The following is a 21,453-nucleotide window of genomic DNA, read 5'->3' as shown; positions in this document are numbered from 1 at the left end:
CTAGTGGAACTTATTTATAGCATTGAGCAAGAAAGCCGAGAGAAAAAACCGGCTCCTAGAAACGACTTGAACATACATTGCTAAAATGCCACAGATATATCTGTAATCAAAATATTTTTCCACGAAAATAGTAATAGTACTCCTACACAAATCTAAAATATATATCTTACGAAAACATTAAGATTAACGGTATCTCGACTTCTACCAGTTAGATTTCATTCAAAACTAAAATATATACTTCTATAGCTACTATAATCCTAGATTCTAAATTTGAACTTTATATACGTAGTGGAAGGTCGTAATACAGCGATTACAGAGGCCGCCTAGGATATGTAGGCTTTAATAGGGGCCTTATGGGCCCCCACTGATAGGATGTGGGTTGGGTTTCGAAGGTAGGGCTACGGGTTGGGCTATGGGCCTGAGGTCCGGGCCTATTTATGGGCTTTGGGGAAGTCTACACTTCTCTGTCATTTTCCTATCGCACAATTATGTCAATAAGCACAAAAGGATTACCGATACCTTCATAAATGTGTGGGAATATGAAAATACCAACGTCGTGTTAACAGAGTGGGGTCTGATCCTTGCAAAATAAACCGCCCCAATTTAGTGGCGGCTACAGGACAGGTCTTATTAGTGTGAACAGTGGGAAATCCAACATCTCGCCCTCAACCCCACTAAACATGCAGGAACTCACCAATAGACAATTTGTCACCCGCATCATGCATATTGCAATGGGATTGTGTCTGCATGTCACTATCTGGTGTGCAGCGCCAGCCATCAGTCTGAGAAATTCCTTTGCCGTGTCGCAATAGTATCACACCTCCTTTTTTGACTGACCATGGCGGCTGGTGACATAGCTGGTTCCTTCTTCAAATATGCGTCAATACTAGTCGCTGTTGTAGTTGGGCTATATGCGATCCTCCTAGGGTTACTCACCACATCAACTTTCCAATCACATGTCGTTTATCTTCACGCAATCCAGATGACATGGCTCAAAGACCTCAATATCCCCGAAAGTTTTGGGTTTCTGAGGAACCAGGTCACTCCATTCTCCATCAGAACGACGGACGGTGAATGGCTATATGCTTGGCATATTCTTCCTGTAGAATTATATCGCAAGCATGAAATGCCACTTATCGAAGAGCCCGTGGGCTTTGTATCCGACATCAAGTCTCGACTGGGATTTCAACTATTACGGGACGACCCCGAAGCTCGCTTGATTCTTCATATGCACGGCGCTGGAGGAACCGTTGCCTCAGGCTACAGGGCCCCGAATTATCGTGCTCTTTCGGCCGGCAATCCAGGGAAAATCCATGTTTTGAAATTTGATTACCGAGGATTTGGCAAAAGTACCGGGTCACCATCTGAAGCTGGACTCATCATCGATGCCCTCGTTGTGGTAGACTGGGCAATGAATGTTGCAGGCATCCCTCCATCTCGAATTTTGATATTTGGCCAATCAATGGGCACGGCCGTGAGTATCGCTGTGTCCAAGCATCTTGCTGTGCAGAATCCACCTATAGTTTTCGTAGGCACAGTGCTGGTTGCGCCATTTGTGGACGTCGCAACATTGGTCTCAACTTATCAAATTGCGGGTATCGTACCAATCTTGTCGCCGGTTGCAATGTTCCCTTGTCTATTCAAATATCTTCAGCGATTCATTCGAGACAAATTCTCAACCAGGGATTCTATTGCGCAATATATCCGGGCTAACGAGGTAAATGGAGAGAAATACCGAATATCGATAATTCACGCCGAGGATGACTTTGACATTCCATGGCACCATTCTCAACTTGTCTTTTGGCATGCGGTCAATGCTTCGATGCCAGCGGGGATCAGTTATGACGACCTTGAACAAAAGAAGCTCGATTCGAAGGCAGATCTGGGAGCTGCCGTGTCCATGATGGAATGGAAAACCAATCACGGAGTTATTCGCGAAGAAATCTTGAAAACTGGATTGCACAATGTGATCATGGGCTACCCAGTGGTAACAATGGCGGTGATGCGGTTTTTTGAGGCGGCAGACCCATCATTCACGGCCTGAGCTGAGACAGCTGTGCTGGCTAAGCATTTAGACATGGATTCGCAGACAACATGAGTTTGATGTACAACACAAATAGTGCTTGTATGGTTTCATTTACTCTGAAGTACAATAACCACTTGAAAATATAAACTATATATGTAACAACATCCCGTTCAGTAAAAGAGAGCTACACCATAGAGGTCTTCGGAAAAGTAAACCTACAATTAGAATAGAAATAACTAACCAGAAACTGAAGATCGAGCTCCCATCTTCATTCACAAGGTGTTTAATGTTCGAGCCAAGTCAATAAATAGAGCATGTGTGGCGGTGCTGCTGTTGCGGTGGCACATGCGGGGATGCCAAGCCACCGGTGATATCATCACGCGGAACAGAGTGCGCATGTGAGCCAAACAAAAGCTTGGTGTTGGTATGCAACTTGTCTATCTGCGACATCTTCTGATCATCTAATCATTCCATTTGACATATCACTTAGCCGCTTGCGAAAGTCGATCTATCACTAAATTCCATAGCGCGCGCGTCCCCTTACCTTCAGTACGCGCCCGTCTCGTTTCACCCTACTTTTTTTTGGTTATTGACCACGTCTTATCGAGGAAAGCAAAAGGTTAAAAGCCCGTATTGCTTGCCCTCCTTGATATTTTGAGTCCCTTCACTATGGCCATGCAATATCTTAACCAAATCAAAAACTTACGGCGTTCGTCGCAAATGATCACCGCGCCCAAGCCTGTCCTGACGCCAGAAGATGAAGCCTACCTACGCGAAGTCACCGCTCAGTCGGAATCTGCGCCCATTCCAACAGAGCAGAATGAGCAAATCCCAACAGGAAGTACTGCTGGGGTATCTTTGCAGCCTGCGGTAAGCGAACAAGCTGAAAACATACCTCTACCTACCTCGCCTGGGGAGGAATTAGGAAAGGAGCTTGGTGAAGAGGGTAGGCAAGAACGCAACGGTTCCCAGCCAACATTGACAAGAACCGAGACCCCAAAGCCTTCTCAGAAGAAGAAGCGGTGGAGTGCCATGTTTTGGAAGAAAAACACGGAGAAGGTTGGTCATTTATTTAATTGTGTTTATTTTCGGATGCTTGCATTTGGCTCGAGTATGTATATACTAACATTCGAGTTCGCCCAAATAGGATAAAGACGCCCTCGATGCAAACAAATCGCAGATCGAAACCGCGACTCCTCCAACCACATCGGATACGTCAACAGACGGGAAAGATGTAGATAAAGATAAAGATGCCGCGGATATGACAGATATTCTGGAGCGATTGAACCTGGCAGCGGATAACAACCGTGTGTTTTCGATCAGTGAGGAAACACAAGAACTTTTACGAAAGTTCAAGCTCATTTTCAAGGATCTGGTCAACGGAGTCCCAACTGCCTATAATGACTTGGAGATGCTGCTTACCAACGGCAATCGCCAACTACAAGAAACCTATACGAAGCTGCCTGGTCCTATGCAAAAGCTGATCGAGAAACTTCCTGAGCGTTGGACCGAGACCTTGGCTCCGGAGATGCTGGCGGTTGCTGCCGACCGTGCTAGCAAGAGCGGCGTCAACATGGAGAATGTAGGCAAGGCCGCTGCAGCTGCAGAGAAGATGGGAATCAATATGCCAAGTCTAAAGGAACTTGTATCGAAGCCAGCCGCTCTCGTAGGAATGCTGCGATCCATCATGGCATTTCTGCGAGCTCGATTCCCTGCTGTTATGGGCATGAATGTGCTCTGGTCCTTGGCATTGTTCAGTAAGTGAACCAGCACACCAAAAAAGTGCACGAGTATATATGCTGACTATGGCGTTCTCCAGTACTTTTATTTGTGTTGTGGTACTGCCATAAACGTGGACGCGAAGTCCGTTTGGAGAATGAGTGTCTGGTGACGGAAGAAGAGATCACCATGCTCAACCAAAATACGTCCGAAGGTCTAATTCGCCCTACTGAAACTTTGACGACCACCGCGCCATTGGGTGCTTCGTCCGATGAGATACGTGAAGGTGTGAAAAAGGTAGAGGAGGCCCGCGCCTCTCCTGCCCAATCCGCCGTTCCTACCAAAGTGGAGACCAAAAACCAACAAAGCACTCCACAAAGTACCCGGCCAGCGGCTGTTCCTTCCCGATCGAAATCACGTTTGTCTATGTTCGGTCGGGCCAAAACAGAGCCTCTGCCTAATAATGTCACACCTTATCCTGGCACTTGATCTCCAGGGCTTTTCGTCGGTTTATATCCCACAGGTGATGCTTAATTCTATTTTCAATGGATGGAACCATGGTTGATCTATTGACCAAAGGAAAGCTTGGATTTAAGTGGGCGACCCAGAATCGACGGATTGCTAAATGAAATCTCTCGGGGATTATGTCTGAATTATGTCTACTATGTATGCACCTAAAGATTTTGGATTTATGTTATTTTAATCTAATTACTATTATTCGGCCCTACGGATTACAAACGTCGGATTTCATGTAGTTAACCGCTTTCCTTTTGATAGCTTTGCTTTTGATAGGTCCTTTGCACTGTTGGTCTTGGCAGTCTCCACTTGGTTCCTCTCCCGTCAAATATCCCGCATTACTTTCTCTTACTTCTTAGTGCTCACCTGGACACTATTCCGGTGATAACACTAGCACCAACATTCTATACCAATTATCTATTGAGGCCAGTGTTGGGCCTTCTATCAAGTGCTACAAACAAATACCGCCCCCACCTCGTGATTCCTAGCGTCCTTGGACACGGCTACCTCCTCGCCAAATATAAATAAAACTAACTGTCTCTTTGCGTTTCGCAAGAAGCCATACGATTTACATTATGACCTTGCTTGACCTCCCAGAAGAAACTCTTTGCCTCATTGCGGAAGAACTGGATAACCAGTATGATCGATATTCCCTAGTTCAATCATGTCATCGACTGTACACAGTTCTGCTACCAACTCTCTACTCCCGGGTGATTCTTGGTGATGTCAGCGATCATACTATTGGACAAGTCAGTCAATTTTTCAATACAATCGCGAGACGACCAGAGTTGGCGAGCGCCGTGCGTTCTTTGCGCGTGGAGAGTTGGGACACTGAGGACGACATTGAGAACATCAATTGTGAATTTGAATACGATCCCCAACTTATCGATGGGCTTGTCGCTGGTACTTGTTGGTCCAAACAACCGAACGATCAACTGCGGCGCGGAAATACCGATGCTTGGTTAGCTCTGCTCATCCCTCAGCTGAAAGGCTTAAGACAAATCAGCATATGCTACCCGTATGGGTCAGAGTATGTTGAGAAGATGTTCGAGAAGGCTGCCAAAGATGACCCCGCAGCATTTACTCGTCTCGCCGATGCTTTCGCGGAATGGTATGATACGGAAAATTCCATCCATGCAAGCTGCATGGAACCGTTCTTCAAATTCCCATCAGTGCGCAGGATTGGAGGATCCTCTATTCTCGACTCTGATCGCCAAGAGGGAGCACCCCGCATTACACCCTTCTCAGGGGTCACGGATATCGATCTTGACATGACCAACACTGAGTGTGGATTCGGTGTCTGGATGGAATCTTGCAAGGCTCTCAAGACGTTCCGGTTAAATATTGGCGGAGGCATGATCTCAGATGGGCCCGATCTTGTAACGGGTCCCCTTCGAGAATCTATATCCCTCCACAAGTCATCACTGGAGGCGTTTTGGCTCTGTGGCGAATCATATCAGTATTTGGAAGACGACGATGGATGGCTGGGATCGTTTGCCGATTTCAATGTGATGAAATATCTACATATTTCTATATCAATGCTTGCCAAACTTGACGACGACCTTGAGCCCACACGAAACCTTGTGGAGCTTTTGCCGCCGTCCCTTGAGACTTTGTTTCTGTGTCACTGCCCCCACGAGCTGCTCGAATGGGCTGTCGATCAAATCGAACTTTTGTTGAATTCAAATTCTCTGCCACGTCTTACTTCCTTGGGACTTGAAGGTTGGGGACCTACAGAGGTCGAGGAGAGTTCCTTGGAGACTATGCGCAAACTGGAGGCGTTGAACAGAAGATGCGCGGAAGCTGGCCTATTCTTTGCCACTTCTATTGGAAGTCACCGAATCGTACCGAGCCGTTTTGTATCACTTTGGCCTTGCCAGTGATCGGTGATGTGGGGGTCGGTTAGCGTAGTATAAAGTCTAGCAAATCGCTTCAGCCTATCGAAAATGGTGTTATATACGCAGCCTGCATATCATGGGGCCAAAGAAAATAAATAAACACTTTTTGAAGGGTAGCAAGTTAGATATAGTATCGAGCAATTTATGAGATCATAGTCCCTACAAAGTACACTCACTTCTGCCTAGGGTCCTAAGGTATGGTTGTCAAGTCCATTCTAACATTCCGAATGAGTTGATTATCCACGGTCAGTACTTATGGCATATATGCCACCATAGCATTAATCTACGCCAATTGTGTCTGAACCCACGTTTCGACACCACTATCATGTAAAATGTACGTACAGTATGGAAAGAATGAAGAAGTGGGGGCTGCAAGCTAGAAGACTATCGAAGTGGCCAGGTGGAGGATTGAGATCCGGACAGTGAATGACCCGCCTCAACTGAAAATATGCTAGCGCTGGGAATTGTTTCCCCCCTTAGGAGTCTGATTGGCTTTGGGAGAAGTAGAAATTTTCCCATCGCAGCCACTGCGGGTCAGGGAGATGATCTTGCATGCCTTGGAACATCAGGTGATGGACTCGAATAGAAAGAGAAACGGAAAGATGTTCCGTTCTATATTCGCCCCATTGATCCGCAATATTGTGCATTATAGAACATACGTTGGTTAGTATAACGAGTTATAGAGCCTGGGAAAGATAAGAGATATATCTTATGCATGTTAGACGCGCCCAGCCTCAGCCATAGTGTTCCCTTTTACCGCCTCTAATCTTTTTTAGGCCATTTAGGCCATTTCGCCCATTGGGGCCGTTGGGGGCAAAAAAAAAAAAAAAAAAAAAGACCTGCAGATTCCCGGCAGACACGGAAATTGCCAAGCCGATCGGAATAGAGTAGAGCGCTTTGCCACCCCAAAAGTAAATGTGGCCGGATCTATGGCTCGAACCAATTAGCCAATAATAGTGAAAATTTAGTCCAAATGCGAAACACAATATGATTCATCTTAGGATGTGTCATAAACGGCAAACAAAAAAGAGACTCCCAATCCGAGGATGAATCATCATGCATGGCCGCACGGGTCAGCTTCTGGACCGTGTATGTTCTAGTTTGACGACCAGTGCATACTACTCCGTGCTCATGTTCTAATATTCCCGTTTGTGTGAGCGCTAATCTCAAACTTGAGTAAACTATTTTGCGAATTCGTGTAGAATACGAATATAGTTTGCAAAGATTTTACTGGAGTATTGCGCCGAGGACCTTTGATGACGTTTCCAGGTTTGTTTTGTTCACACGACTCGGGCCTGGGATATATTCCTCAAAGGCTGAAATAGCAATGAATTGAATAGATGCAAGTACTGCACACTATTAGCAATAAAACCCAATACTAATATACTCCCAATGTATCATGTATCCTAATTTAAGTAATTAATGCCCAGGTGGACATCAAAGTCCATGACTTTTCCCGTTGCAACTTTCGGCGATCGCTGATTGGCGCGAAATAGTCGGTGAGCGGCGCCAACGAATAGGCGGCCGTAGTCAACAGCCAATTACAGCTGTCCCCCACTTGGGGGAAAAAAACGACCCCATCGCCCTTCTCTTCTTCTTCTATTCCTCATAGCATTCTCAACTGATCTATTTCCGATTCCTCTGAACTTATTGAAACCCCTCTCAATACAGTAACTACACATATACCACATATCGTCAAGAATTCAGCCAAATGGCTTTCGTTGAGCTGTAAATGCCTCGCTGGGGAGCCTGTTCCTGCCGGCTCCCCAGTCCTGCAGCTCCGATCTTCACTTCGACTTGACGATATTTGTTTCCTCTTTTGACGCCTCCTTTCAAGGCGTTGGAATTGCCCCCTAGCCAACTTCCAGAAGGAACACTATAGCGTCCGCAACGGACTGCGGGTGTTTTCGTGGCTACGAAAAAAAAAAAAAACTTTGGATACCTCCCCTCCAATCCGCTTTTCCGATCTCCTCCACTCCGTCCCACCTCCCTTTGACTTATCCCTTGACGGATCACTATTTTGGACCATACTACAACCGTCCTCTCACCTAAGGAATATCTACCCCTCTTCCTTCATCCCGTCACCCTATCCTCCTAGAGCGGACCGGACCATTTGAACGACAAAAAGCTCGGACCAAATAAGTCCAAACCAACATAACAACCCCTATTCATCCATACTTCCCTATATCAACATGCCGCAGAGCTCATACTCTTCCAAGCGGGCTCCTCAGAGCTCCGCCAAGAACGCTCACCCCCGCCCCTCAACCCCCGAGTCCAACACCGTGCGGAGCCTCGATATGTCACCGAAGGCCAATCAGTCCCGAAAGTCAGCCATTTCTCAGCCATCCGATAGGAAGCGGAGAGCTTCATCATCATCAGTCTCAAGTGTTTCCTCGGTCTCGTCCCTTGGGGATTTGAGCGATGAGGCAGATGATTCTGAAGAAGATGCAGACGACGAACAAGAACCAGCAGCTCGGGCCCCGTCTTACGGTCGTCGCCGAGACAGTAAGACGGGGCGACAAACCACAATTAACAAGAGGAGACGTGTCCTGGAGGACAGCAGTGACAGCAGTGATGTCAATGATGGCAATGACTCGGATGATAGCTCAGACGATGTGTATGCTGCTGTAGACTATATCACTGATGCCGAAGATGAGGACCAGGACGTTGAAAAGATGGAAGAAATGATGATCGTGGAGTCTGAGAAAACCCATCGCCCTTTGCCCAGCTCTGGATTTGCCGATGATCAATGGGCTATCAACTCCTTCGACGATCACATGTTCCTACCGGCTGCATCTTTCTTTGACGAAGAGCACCTTTATAGTGCCATGGACACTTTTGGAGAGCCTCAAGTGACCAGTGAAGCCACTGAGACACCAGTCGCCCGGCGAGTTCACTTCGAGGAGCGATCTGATTCGTCCTCTGATAGTGATTCCCACAGTGACGACGATATACCCGGTGACTTCTTACAACAGGACAGCCTGGACCCACAGTTGCGTCGTATGATTGAAAACGACAATGAAAATTTCCAGAGAAATACCCGTCGGCACTCGGAAGAGATGTTCGGCGACGCCGATTACGGCCATGGAAGTATCTACCACGTCGAGTCCGATGGATCCTCCGAGGGCAGTTTGAGTGGTTATGAAAGTATGATAATTGGTCATTCGTATTGCGTTCTGAATTTTGCTAACCCGTTTGAAAAGGTGATGATGGTGACACCACAGACGAGGATCTTCCCCCACCGGCAACTATCACTCACCCTCGATCCCTTCTCCGTCGGGACTCCTCCGACTCTTTGGCCCCTGTGGATGAGAAGAATGACTGTATCCCCCGTCGCCGAGGGCCTATCATGGGAACCTTCGTAGCCGATCCCCACAAGCCAGTAGCCTTGGTCGACTGCACCGGCAAGCATCTCGTCATCATTCCCGCGTATGCCTCTTCTCGCCACGACTGGCTGGACTCTGCTGCCAACAGTATGCCTGGAACTGCCAATACCAGCCCTCGTCAGACTACACTTCACTTGGTTGATGAGAGCGATACCGATGCACTCGCGTCGCCCAATCAGCTTGATTTCAGCCCAATGCTGGCTTCGAGTGCCAATCTCATGATGACCGCTCTCGGCAACGATCTCACCCCAGGAGGCCAGGTCATGGGTCCCCCCGAAGCATTTTACCCTTCTCAGGAGTTCACCATTGACAGCTCGTTCGAAGAAGACGAAGAAGATGACCCAGAGGCTGCTCTCAACGTCGACGACTTCATCGACTTTGGCAATGGATCCTCTGATGAAGATGAGGATATGGACAAGCAGTTCGACGACGCCCAGGTCTCCCCGATGGCCGCTCCATTTGCTAAGTCCATGGGGACACCTACCCCCTCTCGCAAGTCTGACTCGCAACCCGCCAACAAGGAAGAGCGCTTCCTCAATCACCTAGACAAGGGTATTGTCACCGCCTTCCGTCGCAATCACAACCGCTACCAGGCGCTCCTCCGTCTCCCCCAGCACCGCGAGTTTATGCCCGCAAACTCTCCCGCGCGTCCTGCCAGTGTCTTCCGCCACGCCAAGAACAACGACCAGCGAACTCCCACCCGCAAACGCAAATCGGCCAGCATTGCGGGTGGCGAGGCTGTGCGACGCAAGCTGATGGATGCCCAGCAACGTCGCTCTCAGCTCCCCATCACAGCACCTCTCTGAGGTCTTACGACTGCACGACTTTTGGATTTCCATCAAGATCATATGATAACCACGGCCACAATTTATTATATCTGTTTCTAGTCACTGGCAGACTCAAATATTAGGGTCTTGTGCCTTTGACCATCTCGACCTCGCGTTGAGCACACAGGCTCCTCGCTCTGGTCGTATTGCATCTCGCCACTTCATATCATGGAGAAAAGTCTATCTTTCTAATGATTGAATTAGACCGCCATGCATGTTAGACTTGGCTTGCCAAAGATCGATGTTGGTTCTCAGAACCCAAAAGCGATCCATTCATGATATTTCATTATATTGCCACTCCTTTCAATTTCTTTTTTTTTTTTCATTATCATGTCATATCTATTGACTGGCCATTTTTCCCCTCGCCTGCCGCGAGGGCCGGTGATACCTTTGGATTTGTGGAGTTGAAAATTTGCGGGTTTGCGTTTTAACGAGTGATGGCTGATTAGTTGCTGTTTTGCATTTACCCTTCCCAATATCAAAAACATTCGAAACTTTTATTATATTCTCTCGGTCTGGATTATTTATACTAGTCGTAAAGCTCAGACTTCATCGTGATATACAACCCCACACCTGCTCGGGACCCACCTAAACCTAAACCTTATTCAAGTAAGTTCTCCCAAGGTCCGCAATTGTCTAAATCGTCTTTATCCCGAGATATCTTTCCCTTCTGTCTCAGGTCACCCCCGACGTCGAGACAAATACCCTTCACTGACACTAGTGACGAGTTCGTCTACAATAACACATTCGGCGAGCCCAGCCTAATAGACCGAAAGTCTCATGAGAGCCAAGCTTTGATTCATCGATCTAAAAGCTCGTTCTACGCGGTATTACTGATAGTCAGCAGTTTCGATATCGACTGCTATCTCGGCATCACTGACGCCACCGAGTTAATTTTCAACTCTTTGAGCTCGAGCACCAGCCGTAGAATCATCAGACTCGTATTCATCCACCTCCTCGTCCTTTCTTCTCCCAATCACAACCCAAGAGTGCTGGTATATCCCCTTTTCATTCGCCGGGAAACCATCCAACCGAAGCCAACAAAATATCCCTCGAGTGGGATTAGTCGATTTCTGCTCTGAGTACAGATCATACTCACAATCTTTCGGTAGAGCGGGAAGATCCGCAGAAGTAGCCCCTTGTTTCGGACAAGACACACACATAGAAACAGGCGCGGACATAGATCTAGATGTAGAGGTCGAATAAAGCAACGATGCAAGCCGGGCTTCTACGCCCGTATCCTCAATCCTCGACCCATCTCCAAGCTCCCAAGACCAACCCTCATATTCCAAAGCATGGCACCCACACCCTAGATGCTCTCGAAGCAGAATATCCGTATCACAGACTTTTGTACTACCAAATGGCCTCCACGTCCAGCAAATAACATAGCCATGGTCGTAGCTCCCGTCACTGGGCGTCGCGAGGAACAGCAGCTTGCACTCATCCTCGCGCTGGATGGAGTCTGCATCCTTAGCGTAGATACGCGGTGGTTGTGTCAAAAACGTAGTCGTAACCCCCATCCACGCCTCGGCCTCAAGTGAAGGTACCGTCATCCCCTGCTCGCAGTGTTTCAGGTATATGCTACTCGCACCCATGATCGCAGCGCCGAGCCAGAGACTGGCTAGGCGCGGTTGATGTGCTGAGAGGCCGTTGAGAAGACGTATGATGTCGCCTTCTTTCACGATTGGATCCATTACTGCAAAGGCTGCGTTGATCCATGCGCTGACTAGATTGCAGGGTATGTCTGGATTGAAGCACATACTTGTAAGTGCGGGCAAGGTCGTGGACCACACTTGGCTGCTTAGGGTCATATAGTATGGGAGGAGTTTTTCGTGCTCGGAGATTAGAGCCGCGACCGATTGGGGGCTTGTTGGAGTCGAGTAGCACTCGGAGTCCTTGGCAGATCTTGGGATTGGAAGAGTAGGTGCCGTGCGGACCAAGGGATTACGCGTGAAAAAGGTTGCTGATAGCGCTGCTGTGCATTGGGCATAGATGCGGTGGTGATCGCAGAACCGGGTGAGGTATTGGAAGGCTGTTGTTGATGATGGAGGCTTATGCATTGAGGACTGGAGATGGTTTTCTTGTTTCGCTCGCAATAATGTCGCTCCGCTTAATGAAACAGCCCATGGAGAAACGAATTTCTCGGACTCATATTCCACGGATATATCCCATGTTGGTGTTCCCGAGAGTACAGCGTTCCACCAGACGATCTCGGCTTCGTTTGCATCTGGAGGCAAATCGACCTCTATCACCTCTGGCTGAACTGAATCTTCGGGTTCTTTGCCAGTTTCGTATGAGTACTTCGTTGAACACTGGTGCATCTCGGAGCGATCGAGCAACTCTGCCCATTTCGCCGATAGGATGTATGCCCAAGCCAAGAACAAGACAGCGACGTAGTTACCCTCATCATAGCCAGAAATACCACGCACACCCGGCCATTCTGACAGAGGTGCATCTTTGGAGAGTTCCACCTTTTCGGCTTTTGCAACACCTAGCGTAAGCCCCAACGGCATGACCTTAGGCGGAGTATTGCAGTCCGCACCAGTTCTAGACGTCCGCAATTTCGACTGCCCTTTTATTTCAAGATTTCCACGTTTTTCAGCACAAGCAAATGAGAACACTTTGTCTGATGGAATCAATCCATCGGCGAGAAATGCAGGAGTGTCTTTGAGAAGGGATTTGAGGTCAATGCACTCCAAAGGAAGGCGGCTATCACTAGTGTTGGAAATGATTTGACCAAAGCTGATAGCTTGAGCGGAGCGTGTATTCAAAGGCTTCTTTGCTTGGGCGGAGAGCGTCTTCCATGTTTAATGTCTAGATCTAGCAAGGTGGTTGTGGGAGAGCACAGTGGGATTAGAGCTTGGGGCTCATTTCGAGGTTCGTGCTGTTCACCGCTAGTCGGTGGTTTATATATATTCAATTTTATGTCTGCGAGGAACATCTGGGATGAGTGTTGCCTCCGTCCTTTAGTTGGACTTGCAAGCATATATTCCATGGTGGAATTCAACATATATATCTTTCAGTGTAAGAGGTCAGCTAATTGGATCAAGTATATCTAGTGGTTTCGTATGGGCATATCGCAGTGTTCCCACACAGCAAGAAAAAACCTTTAGTCTATTAAGGAAAATCAAGCTAATCAACGTTCTGTATGTTAACTAGAATACTACATCTCAAAGCAAGGAGGTTTAGTTTTGAGAGAAGGATTGTTGCATTCAATCTAACAAGAATATTCAGCCGCCTATGTAGCCTTATGATGTCCTTTTGGCGGTCCTTGTGATGTTCGCCCTGAAAATTCATTTTAGATGTCATTTCGTCTTTTTCTTTAGATATTTTTTTCTATTTCTCAGTCTATAACTAGACGGTAGAAATGGGCGGCGGGAGGTTTGATTTATGAAAACTGCTTTTCCATGTAACTCCTAGTACATATAACTTTTGACTACGAAGTAAACAAGTCAGGCAAAGAAGCCGACGAGACTTTGAGTGTCTAGGCTTCGGTCCTTAATGAAAATGAATGTCACGTTTCTTTGCGCATTGAAGTCCGCTATGCTAAATATTTATATGGAGTAGTGATATTTGAACTGGATAGGTCACCTGGGTACAACATAGTATGGTAATTACTCCGTATAGTTACTCGTTAGTGGCTATTTATCTGCAGAGTATGGACTATTGGATGCCCTACGTTCAATCATATATTTAGCACAAATTATCTAGGAGCAAGGAAATTGCCCCTGATTAAATACATGCTAGCTACCCTGTGGACAGAAATAGGAAGTCTAAACAAGCCTTGACATTGGACGAATAACTGAACTGCATGGGCAAGAAATCAATAACAATGCAACCTTGGCACAGACTTGCACAACATTAAATTATGTCTCCAGTAACATTGAGGCAAATATGTTAAAACCTGAATAAGACTTTACTAAAAATTAATATGACTGTCTAGAACCCGACAGTTCCAAGGGGGTACAGCGTAGTATTCCCAGGCGCTAAACAATCTCATTTGCGGGTATTTTTAGTTGAGCGTTTCACGTTGACCCGAATTTAAGTCTGCAGACAAAGCCATCTTCCGACGCGCCGAGACATGGAGATGATTTGCTATTCTATTTTCATTACTAAAAACTAAAGAAATAAAACAGAAAGAGCCCTCATACGGAGTAGCGTGATGGAACATATCTGAAAGAAATACGGAATATCGGAAATTGTATGCCTCAAAGCCAAGGTCCCAAAATGGTCCTTGCGGGGTAATAGTCGAGTAAGGAATAGAAGTAATATACAGTATGTAGTACGGAGTAGACATATCTAGCTTAGGACTTAGATCGGAGATATATCGTAATGACATCCGTTGTCTAGAGCCAAGAAGCGAAACTCTCGGAAACACGAACCTCCCCAAGCTATTAGATGACCCCACTAGCCTTGGCCCTAGAGGACAGGTTCGTTGGCGCTGGGCCTTTTTAGTATGATCCATATAAATCAAGGGTCAACGGTGAGACGGAGCGTTCAGGCACCCGAGGCAAATGGGATATCAACTCCGCGCCATTTCACTATTCAATCTTCTAGTGGCTTACCCCTGGAAACAAAGCTAAATAAAGAAAAGAAAACAAAAATAAAAATAAAGATTTTGTGCGAAACAAAAGCAAATACCGTTGTCCCCAAAAGTACTATGGAGTACTCCACCCCGGCGCTTCGAAGGCGCGTGGAAGAGCTTGTATACAAAACAAAAAGGAACAATAATAAGCAAATATGGGGCATGCACACGCAGGAAAGTGGGCGACAAATGGGCGAGGCGCCAGAGTAAAATATTTTTCCTTTTCTGACCGGTCGCATTATTGGATTTCATTGAAATATTCTGACTGTGAAACTAATTGATTCTATCAACTCGGAAATTGTTTCGGTCAAAGAGAAATCTAGCAGTTCAAGTCAGTAAATCTTAGTGAAATGAAAGACTCACGTGGATTCTGGTACCCTACCCTGAAGACCCTGAAGAGGCCTCTCTCAGCCTTCGGCCTTATGCAAGCTTCCGTGCCGATCAAGCGCCTAGCATTCATACGCTATTTTTATTCGACAACGCTCATTGGCTGGTGATTAATTAATGTCGACTCTGATCTCACAGTCACATCGAACGATGAACTGATGATGAAGGGGATTGGGACCTCCCGCAGGCGCCCTGGTTAACGGCCCCATTATGCAAGCCCTGACTGGCTCTTCCCCAGCCTCTTCAGGTCAGCCATGCACTAATCGGCACCAAACTCTGAATGGATCTCAAGCTTGCTCTCTGTTGGCCCACCACCGTTTCACCTGTAGCTTCAAATTCCTACCGATTGGAGAGACGTTCGCTTTCTCTGACGAAATGTCTTACATGGGTCCTTCCTTGACGCCAGGATACTCAAGGTCAGCAGAAATGCTTGCTAGCTGCAGGCAAACTCTTTGTCTGCAGATGTTCATAGCATAAAAAGTCTGGGTTGGCCCATTGTTTAAAGGCCGCGACTCTTCCCAGATCCAGCACTTCTTTCAATTCTCGTCATTGTTTGATTTATTTCTTTTTGGCTCTTTGGCCATCTTGGTTCGTCTCCAACCAAAGACGCTCGTTCAGGGATATATACGATTTTCCTTGTCCCACTCTCTTTCGTTTGATATTGGTTCAGTTTCATTGAGGCTTTTTTTTTCCCTTGTTGCCCATCAACAATACTAATAGAAATCGCCTGCTTGGCTGCCTATACCCCTCCAATTGCGGCGTATATCATTGAGGCCTAGCTTTCTATACCGCAGCCTATCCTGCTCAGACCTTTACATCACTCCATTTTTGTTTCTTTCATCCATACATCTTCTCTTTTCTTTTTTTTTTTTTCTTCCATTCTATCGTCCCTTTGCATCTTACTTCCCCGTCACTCGTTGCCAAAATCCTTCCACAATGAAGATCACTTCGGCTATTGCATTTTTCTCTCTTTTGGCCTCTGGCCAAGCCACCGGAGCGGTATGCCTCAAATCCTATCTTTTCGTCTTTCATATACATCCTAACAATGCTTTTAGTACTGGGGTTCCGAGAAATGCTACTCCAGCCCGGGTAGATCCCCAAACAAGTGTAATGACTACCAGCAAAAGGGCTTCAGCTGGACTGACCTCGCTCCTGGTTCATTCTCTGACTATGGTGGCTTCTCCTTCTCTGGTTTCACTTGCGGCAACGGCTTTGGCTCCAGCCTTGGCAAGCGTGGTGTAAGTGATGCATGTCTATTTTATATCTGCACATACTGACTATGGCCATAGACCCAGAAATGTATCTCCGGTACCGTCTCCAAAGGTAGCTCCTCTAGCTCCACTCAGAGCTCTGGTTCTTCAGCTCCATCTTTCGCCTGCGGCTCGCATGAGAGCGGCTTCTCTGTGACCAACTTCCACGTTGCCACTGACAAGGATACCGAATTGCACATCATCTACACCATGCCCGATGGATCAATTTGCAAGAACACCGCTTCTTGCAACTCCGATGGTACTGTGGTCACCAATGACCAGTGTGGTGGTGCTAAGTCTGTTCACTTCGAGCTGCCTGACGATAGTGAACATGAGAGCTGCGGTTTCGGCATCTACAGCGTTGGCTTTGACTGCACTCCTGGTTCCACAGCCACCTCGTCTGTCCCTCTCATCACTGCTCCTGTTACCAGAGTTCCATATGAATCGGTGTCTGTTGGCTACACATCTACCCCTTATGTCCGGAGCTCTTCTATCTCTTCTGACTCCAGTTCTATCGATGTGCCTTCGCTCTCTGCCTCAGGATCATCAGTGTCTGCAGGCTCCAGCACCATCGTTACTCCTTCGCCTTCTGACTCGGGCTCTTCTGTGTTTTCTAGCTCCAGCACTATCATTTTGCCCTCGCTCACATTACCGGGCTCTTCTATCGCTCCAGTCACCACCCCGGTGGCAAGCACACCTCTTCGGATGACTACATCAACTGTGTACACGACCAGTTTGATCACTATCACTAGCTGTGCTCCAACTGTCACCAATTGTCCTGCTGGATCAGGCTCAACCACTATAGTGACTTCCACCATCGCTATTTCCACCACGGTCTGCCCCGTCACTGAGACTACTCCTGCGGCTACAGACTCGCCATCTGTGCCTGCCATACCTAGCCCTAGCAGTGTTCTCCCTGCGAGCTCGTCCGCTGGTGTTCCTACTCCCAGTGTCACATCAACATCTTTAATTCCAGGGCCTTCTGATTCCTTCACTACGAGCGGAACTCCCGCTGGAACTTCCGCCCCTTCGACCCCGGCGATCACCACTCCTGTCCAGATGACTACTTCAACCGTGTATGCTACAAGTGAGATTACTATCACCAGCTGTGCCCCAGATGTCGTGAGCTGCCCAGCAGACTCGACCATAATCAAGACTTCGACTGTCGCTATCTCGACTACTGTGTGCCCCGTCACTGAGACTACACCTGCTGTCAGCTCCCCGTCTTTGCCTGCTATACCCAGCCCGAGCGGTGTTCTCCCTGTTAGCTCATCGGCTGGTGTTCCTCCTTCCAGTGGCACATCCGTTCCTACATCTTCGATTCCGGCTTCTTCTGTCCCCCTTACTTCAAGTGAGACGCCCGTTGAAACTCCTGCACCTTCAACCCCGGCAATCACTACTCCGGTCCGGATGACCACCTCAACGGTGTATGCCACCAGCGAGATTACTATCACCAGCTGTGCTCCCGATGTGGTGAGCTGCCCAGCCGACTCGACAATAATCAAGACTTCGACTGTCGCTATCTCGACTACTGTGTGTCCCGTCACCGAGACTACAGTTGCTGTCAGCTCCCCATCTCTGCCTGCAGGCCCAAGCCCAAGCAGTGTCTTGCCTGCTAGCACCCCTGCCGGATCAACTGCCCCCGGTGGCACTCCAGTTGCTTCTACAACGGCCGGGTCCTCATCGGCTGGATCGCCTGCCCCCAGTGGCACTCCCGTGGCTTCTACGTCGGCCGAGACTTCCCCGGCTCCTAGCTTTACTTCCGCCATCTCATCCCCTGCACCTTCGACTCCTGCTGGCACTCCCCCCGCCCCTGGTGAGGCCACCACCACTGTCGTTACTTGGGAGACTGTGACCACTTGCCCGGTTACTGCCACTGTTACCGCCGGCTCTTCTACTTTCGTGACTACCACAAGCACGATTTCAACTGTTACTATGACTACTGTCTCTACTATCTGCTCTCAGTGCTCCGCTACTGCCACTTCCGTTGCTGGTCAGAGCTCTGTTGCCCCATCGGAAACCCCCGAGGCTTCAAGCACTGTCGTTTCCGTCACTGGGCCATCTGGTACACCCGACGTTTCGAGCACTGTTGTTCCTAGCACTACGCCGTCTGGTACCCCGGTCGCCTCGACCCCGGTCCCATATGAGACTTCTGAGGGAGCAAGCCCGGTCTCTTCGCCATCTGCAGAGGCCTCTAGTCCCATCCCCAGCGGCCCCGAAGTCATTAGCACGATCTCCTCCAGCGTGGGCGCCGAGACCACTCCTTCAGTTCCTCAAGGATGGACTGCCACAGTTATAACTTATGTAACTGAGACCACCTGTCCTGTGACTGCCACTATCACTTCTGGATCGTCGACTTTTGTCACGACCTCCAGCACAATTTCAACAGTCACCTTGACCTCCACCCCCTACCTTCCCAGCTCTGTTGCTGCTGGAAGCACCCCGGCTCCCTCTGAAACAGGCGTCCCCGTCACCACTGCTCCTACAGGCCCCGCTGTCACCAGTGTCGTCATATCGAGCATTGGTGCCGGCTCTACACCCACTATTCCCGAGGGTGCCACGACCACCGTTGTGACTTACGTGACAGAAACTACCTGCCCTGTGACGACCACCGTCACCGAGGGTTCTTCCACCTTCGTGACTACATCCAACACAGTGTCCACAGTGACTCTCACCACCGTCTCGACCATCTGTACCAAGTGCAGTGCTACCGCCACTGTTGTCACTGAGACTCATCCTCATTCTACAGCCACCGATACCCCAGCAGTCCCCAGCGGTGTTTCCCCGGTATCGAGCTCGGCTCCCCCGGCTCCCTCGGCTTCCTGCCCCAAAACCGTGCCTCAGTGCATCAACACCTGGCTTACCCTCGTCCCTAAGTGCACATCCAACAGTGATGCCTCATGCTTCTGCCCCAACAGCGAGTTCACCGGCAAGGTCATCTCCTGCATCCAAGCCTGGGGCGCCTCCAAGGAAGAGATCCAATCTGCTCTCTCATACTTCACCGGTATCTGCGCCACCTGGGTCCCCCAGAACCCAGGCATTGTAACTGCCATCCCCTCAACCATCACCTTGGTTCCGACAGTCCCTCCATCTACTCCCACAGCTAGCGTCCCTGGCGCCACTGTAACCGCCGTTGCCCCCATAACTTCCGCCCCCGCCCTCCCCTTCACGGTAATCACCTACTCAACCTACACCGTCACTGTGCCACAGGTCAGCTTTGTCACAAACACTGCCTCTAGTGCCGGCTCTGTGCCAACTGTCGGTCTGGTCCCGGCTGGTCCCAGCGGTGCTTCCCCAGCACAGACCGGCTTTGTTCCCGCCCGTGCATCGGCGACTTGGTTGAAGTCAAGCGGGTACCCCTACCCCAGCAGAAGCGCCTCGCCCAGCGCATCCCCAGTCTTCAACTCAGCCTCGAGCATCTCGATCGCATCCAGTCTGGTCCTGGCTTCTCTCGCTGTTTTCTTCAGCTTGATGATGTAGACTCATTTTCCAGCAGACAAAACATGAGTATCTCGTGGTTCTATTTTTCCTTTCTCTTGCTACTACAAATATGCACAGTGCGGATTGATTTCGTGTTTTTGCTTCATGCTTGCTTGTATTTGCCGCCCTGGAGTGTTTCGTCCTGGTTTTGAGACGAACTATTGGCTGGGAATTGACTCAGATCGTCGGTCCTAAACCAGATCGTCGGTCCTAAACGGACTTCTTTGTATTTTATTTATTCAGTCCCTAATTGAACGCGATAGATCTCGCTTATTTCTTAGGAAGTTCAACGTAGTCAGTCATTCTTCGACTGAAATAGGGACATTAGCTAAATCCTCAAAATCAACTTTCTTACCACTTGGTGAAAATGGACGCCATGCTGCTGGAGACGAGTAGACCATTTTCTGTTATACCAAAGTAGTGACCCTTATTTTCGACTACCTCATAGTTTCCAAATAGGCCTAGTATCAAATCTACCACACACTTCAACGTCACTCTCCACACTCTCTACACTCTCTACGTTCTTCGATATATAAGCCAATATTTAATACGAAATAGAACTCCGGTTGCAGCCCGCCGGCCTTTTCACACCCTTGGCACAAAATTGCGGCATGACAGTCCCCCCGACCATCACACCGACAGGCGTGGTTATCGAATGTGGCACCGCAATGCCTGTGGTTGTAAACTTTGTGGAACAACTGTCGGATCCCAAGAATCAGGAAAAGGGAGTTTGGGTGGCAGACATCAGTGGCACTCGACGAGTACTGAAATGCTGGAAAACTGAGGTAGATAGACTGTGAGTCACGCCGCATTCTATTGGCGTTGACTAATGATTTCTATATAGGTTTGATATCGAAGCCGCTGTCTATGAACGCCTTGAGACAACCCGCTCGATTGGGCACTATCTTTTCCCTATGTGCATTGCAAGAGGACAAATAATATGCTCCAGCCTGTTTCCGTCAGGTTGGGCAATTATCATGGAATACCGGGATGGCGAACGACTTTGTGACATCTGGCACAGCCTAGATACAGACGAAAGAGCTTACGTCGAACAAGAATGTTTCAAGGGCATTCAAGCGCTTCGGGCAATGTCTATTCGTCATGATGACCCCGGTATGCATAATATTCTATATGCAAGAGTAGGACTGTCACTCTTCTCGACTTGAAGGTTGCTGCGGAGCTCACGCTCGAGAAATTATCTCCCCGACTTACGGAATGAGGAAGATATTCAAATCAAGCTTGCTTACAGCAGGAGAACAATGCGCTTAATGATTTTGCTGCGGTTCTTCTATTTTGATCTCGGTTTTTTAACTGCGTCTTTTCATTTTCATATTAATATAATAATTGTCGGTGAGTTATGCGACCTTACAATGTCTTTT

At 48.3% G+C, this 21,453-nt stretch overlaps 7 protein-coding genes across 7 annotated transcripts; 6 read left to right on the top strand and 1 right to left on the bottom strand.

The window, feature by feature from the left end:
* Positions 1–838: 838 nt before the first annotated feature.
* On the top strand, positions 839–2,044 carry N7479_008709 (alpha/beta hydrolase; the record flags this gene model as incomplete). The annotated part of the gene is made up of 1 exon (XM_057256402.1): positions 839–2,044. The coding sequence occupies one exon, from the start codon at positions 839–841 to the stop codon at positions 2,042–2,044; it is 1,206 nt and encodes a 401-aa protein (XP_057103860.1).
* A 651-nt stretch (positions 2,045–2,695) lies between these two features.
* Positions 2,696–4,234, top strand: N7479_008708 (uncharacterized protein; the record flags this gene model as incomplete). The annotated part of the gene is made up of 3 exons (XM_057256401.1): positions 2,696–3,085; positions 3,174–3,783; positions 3,846–4,234. 3 exons carry the CDS (start codon positions 2,696–2,698, stop codon positions 4,232–4,234), a joined length of 1,389 nt encoding a protein of 462 aa, XP_057103859.1.
* Positions 4,235–4,836: 602 nt separating this feature from the next.
* On the top strand, positions 4,837–6,144 carry N7479_008707 (uncharacterized protein; the record flags this gene model as incomplete). Its single annotated transcript, XM_057256400.1, has 1 exon — positions 4,837–6,144. One exon carries the CDS (start codon positions 4,837–4,839, stop codon positions 6,142–6,144), a length of 1,308 nt encoding a protein of 435 aa, XP_057103858.1.
* A 2,207-nt stretch (positions 6,145–8,351) lies between these two features.
* Positions 8,352–10,351, top strand: N7479_008706 (uncharacterized protein; the record flags this gene model as incomplete). The annotated part of the gene is made up of 2 exons (XM_057256399.1): positions 8,352–9,306; positions 9,363–10,351. 2 exons carry the CDS (start codon positions 8,352–8,354, stop codon positions 10,349–10,351), a joined length of 1,944 nt encoding a protein of 647 aa, XP_057103857.1.
* Positions 10,352–11,262: 911 nt separating this feature from the next.
* N7479_008705 (uncharacterized protein) lies at positions 11,263–12,885 on the bottom strand (the record flags this gene model as incomplete). The annotated part of the gene is made up of 1 exon (XM_057256398.1): positions 11,263–12,885. One exon carries the CDS (start codon positions 12,883–12,885, stop codon positions 11,263–11,265), a length of 1,623 nt encoding a protein of 540 aa, XP_057103856.1.
* Positions 12,886–16,280: 3,395 nt separating this feature from the next.
* On the top strand, positions 16,281–20,074 carry N7479_008704 (extracellular serine-threonine rich protein; the record flags this gene model as incomplete). The annotated part of the gene is made up of 3 exons (XM_057256397.1): positions 16,281–16,343; positions 16,400–16,582; positions 16,634–20,074. The coding sequence occupies 3 exons, from the start codon at positions 16,281–16,283 to the stop codon at positions 20,072–20,074; spliced, it is 3,687 nt and encodes a 1,228-aa protein (XP_057103855.1).
* Positions 20,075–20,685: 611 nt separating this feature from the next.
* On the top strand, positions 20,686–21,240 carry N7479_008703 (uncharacterized protein; the record flags this gene model as incomplete). The annotated part of the gene is made up of 2 exons (XM_057256396.1): positions 20,686–20,870; positions 20,919–21,240. 2 exons carry the CDS (start codon positions 20,686–20,688, stop codon positions 21,238–21,240), a joined length of 507 nt encoding a protein of 168 aa, XP_057103854.1.
* Between the last annotated feature and the right edge of the window lie 213 nt (positions 21,241–21,453).

The sequence above is a fragment of the Penicillium vulpinum genome (genome assembly GCF_028829585.1).
Source record: "Penicillium vulpinum strain IBT 29486 chromosome Unknown utg000004l_segment0_segment0, whole genome shotgun sequence".
Taxonomy (NCBI): Eukaryota; Fungi; Ascomycota; class Eurotiomycetes; order Eurotiales; family Aspergillaceae; genus Penicillium; species Penicillium vulpinum.
The sequence above is the reverse complement of the archived record's forward strand: the minus strand, read 5'-3'. Positions and strand labels throughout refer to the sequence as shown.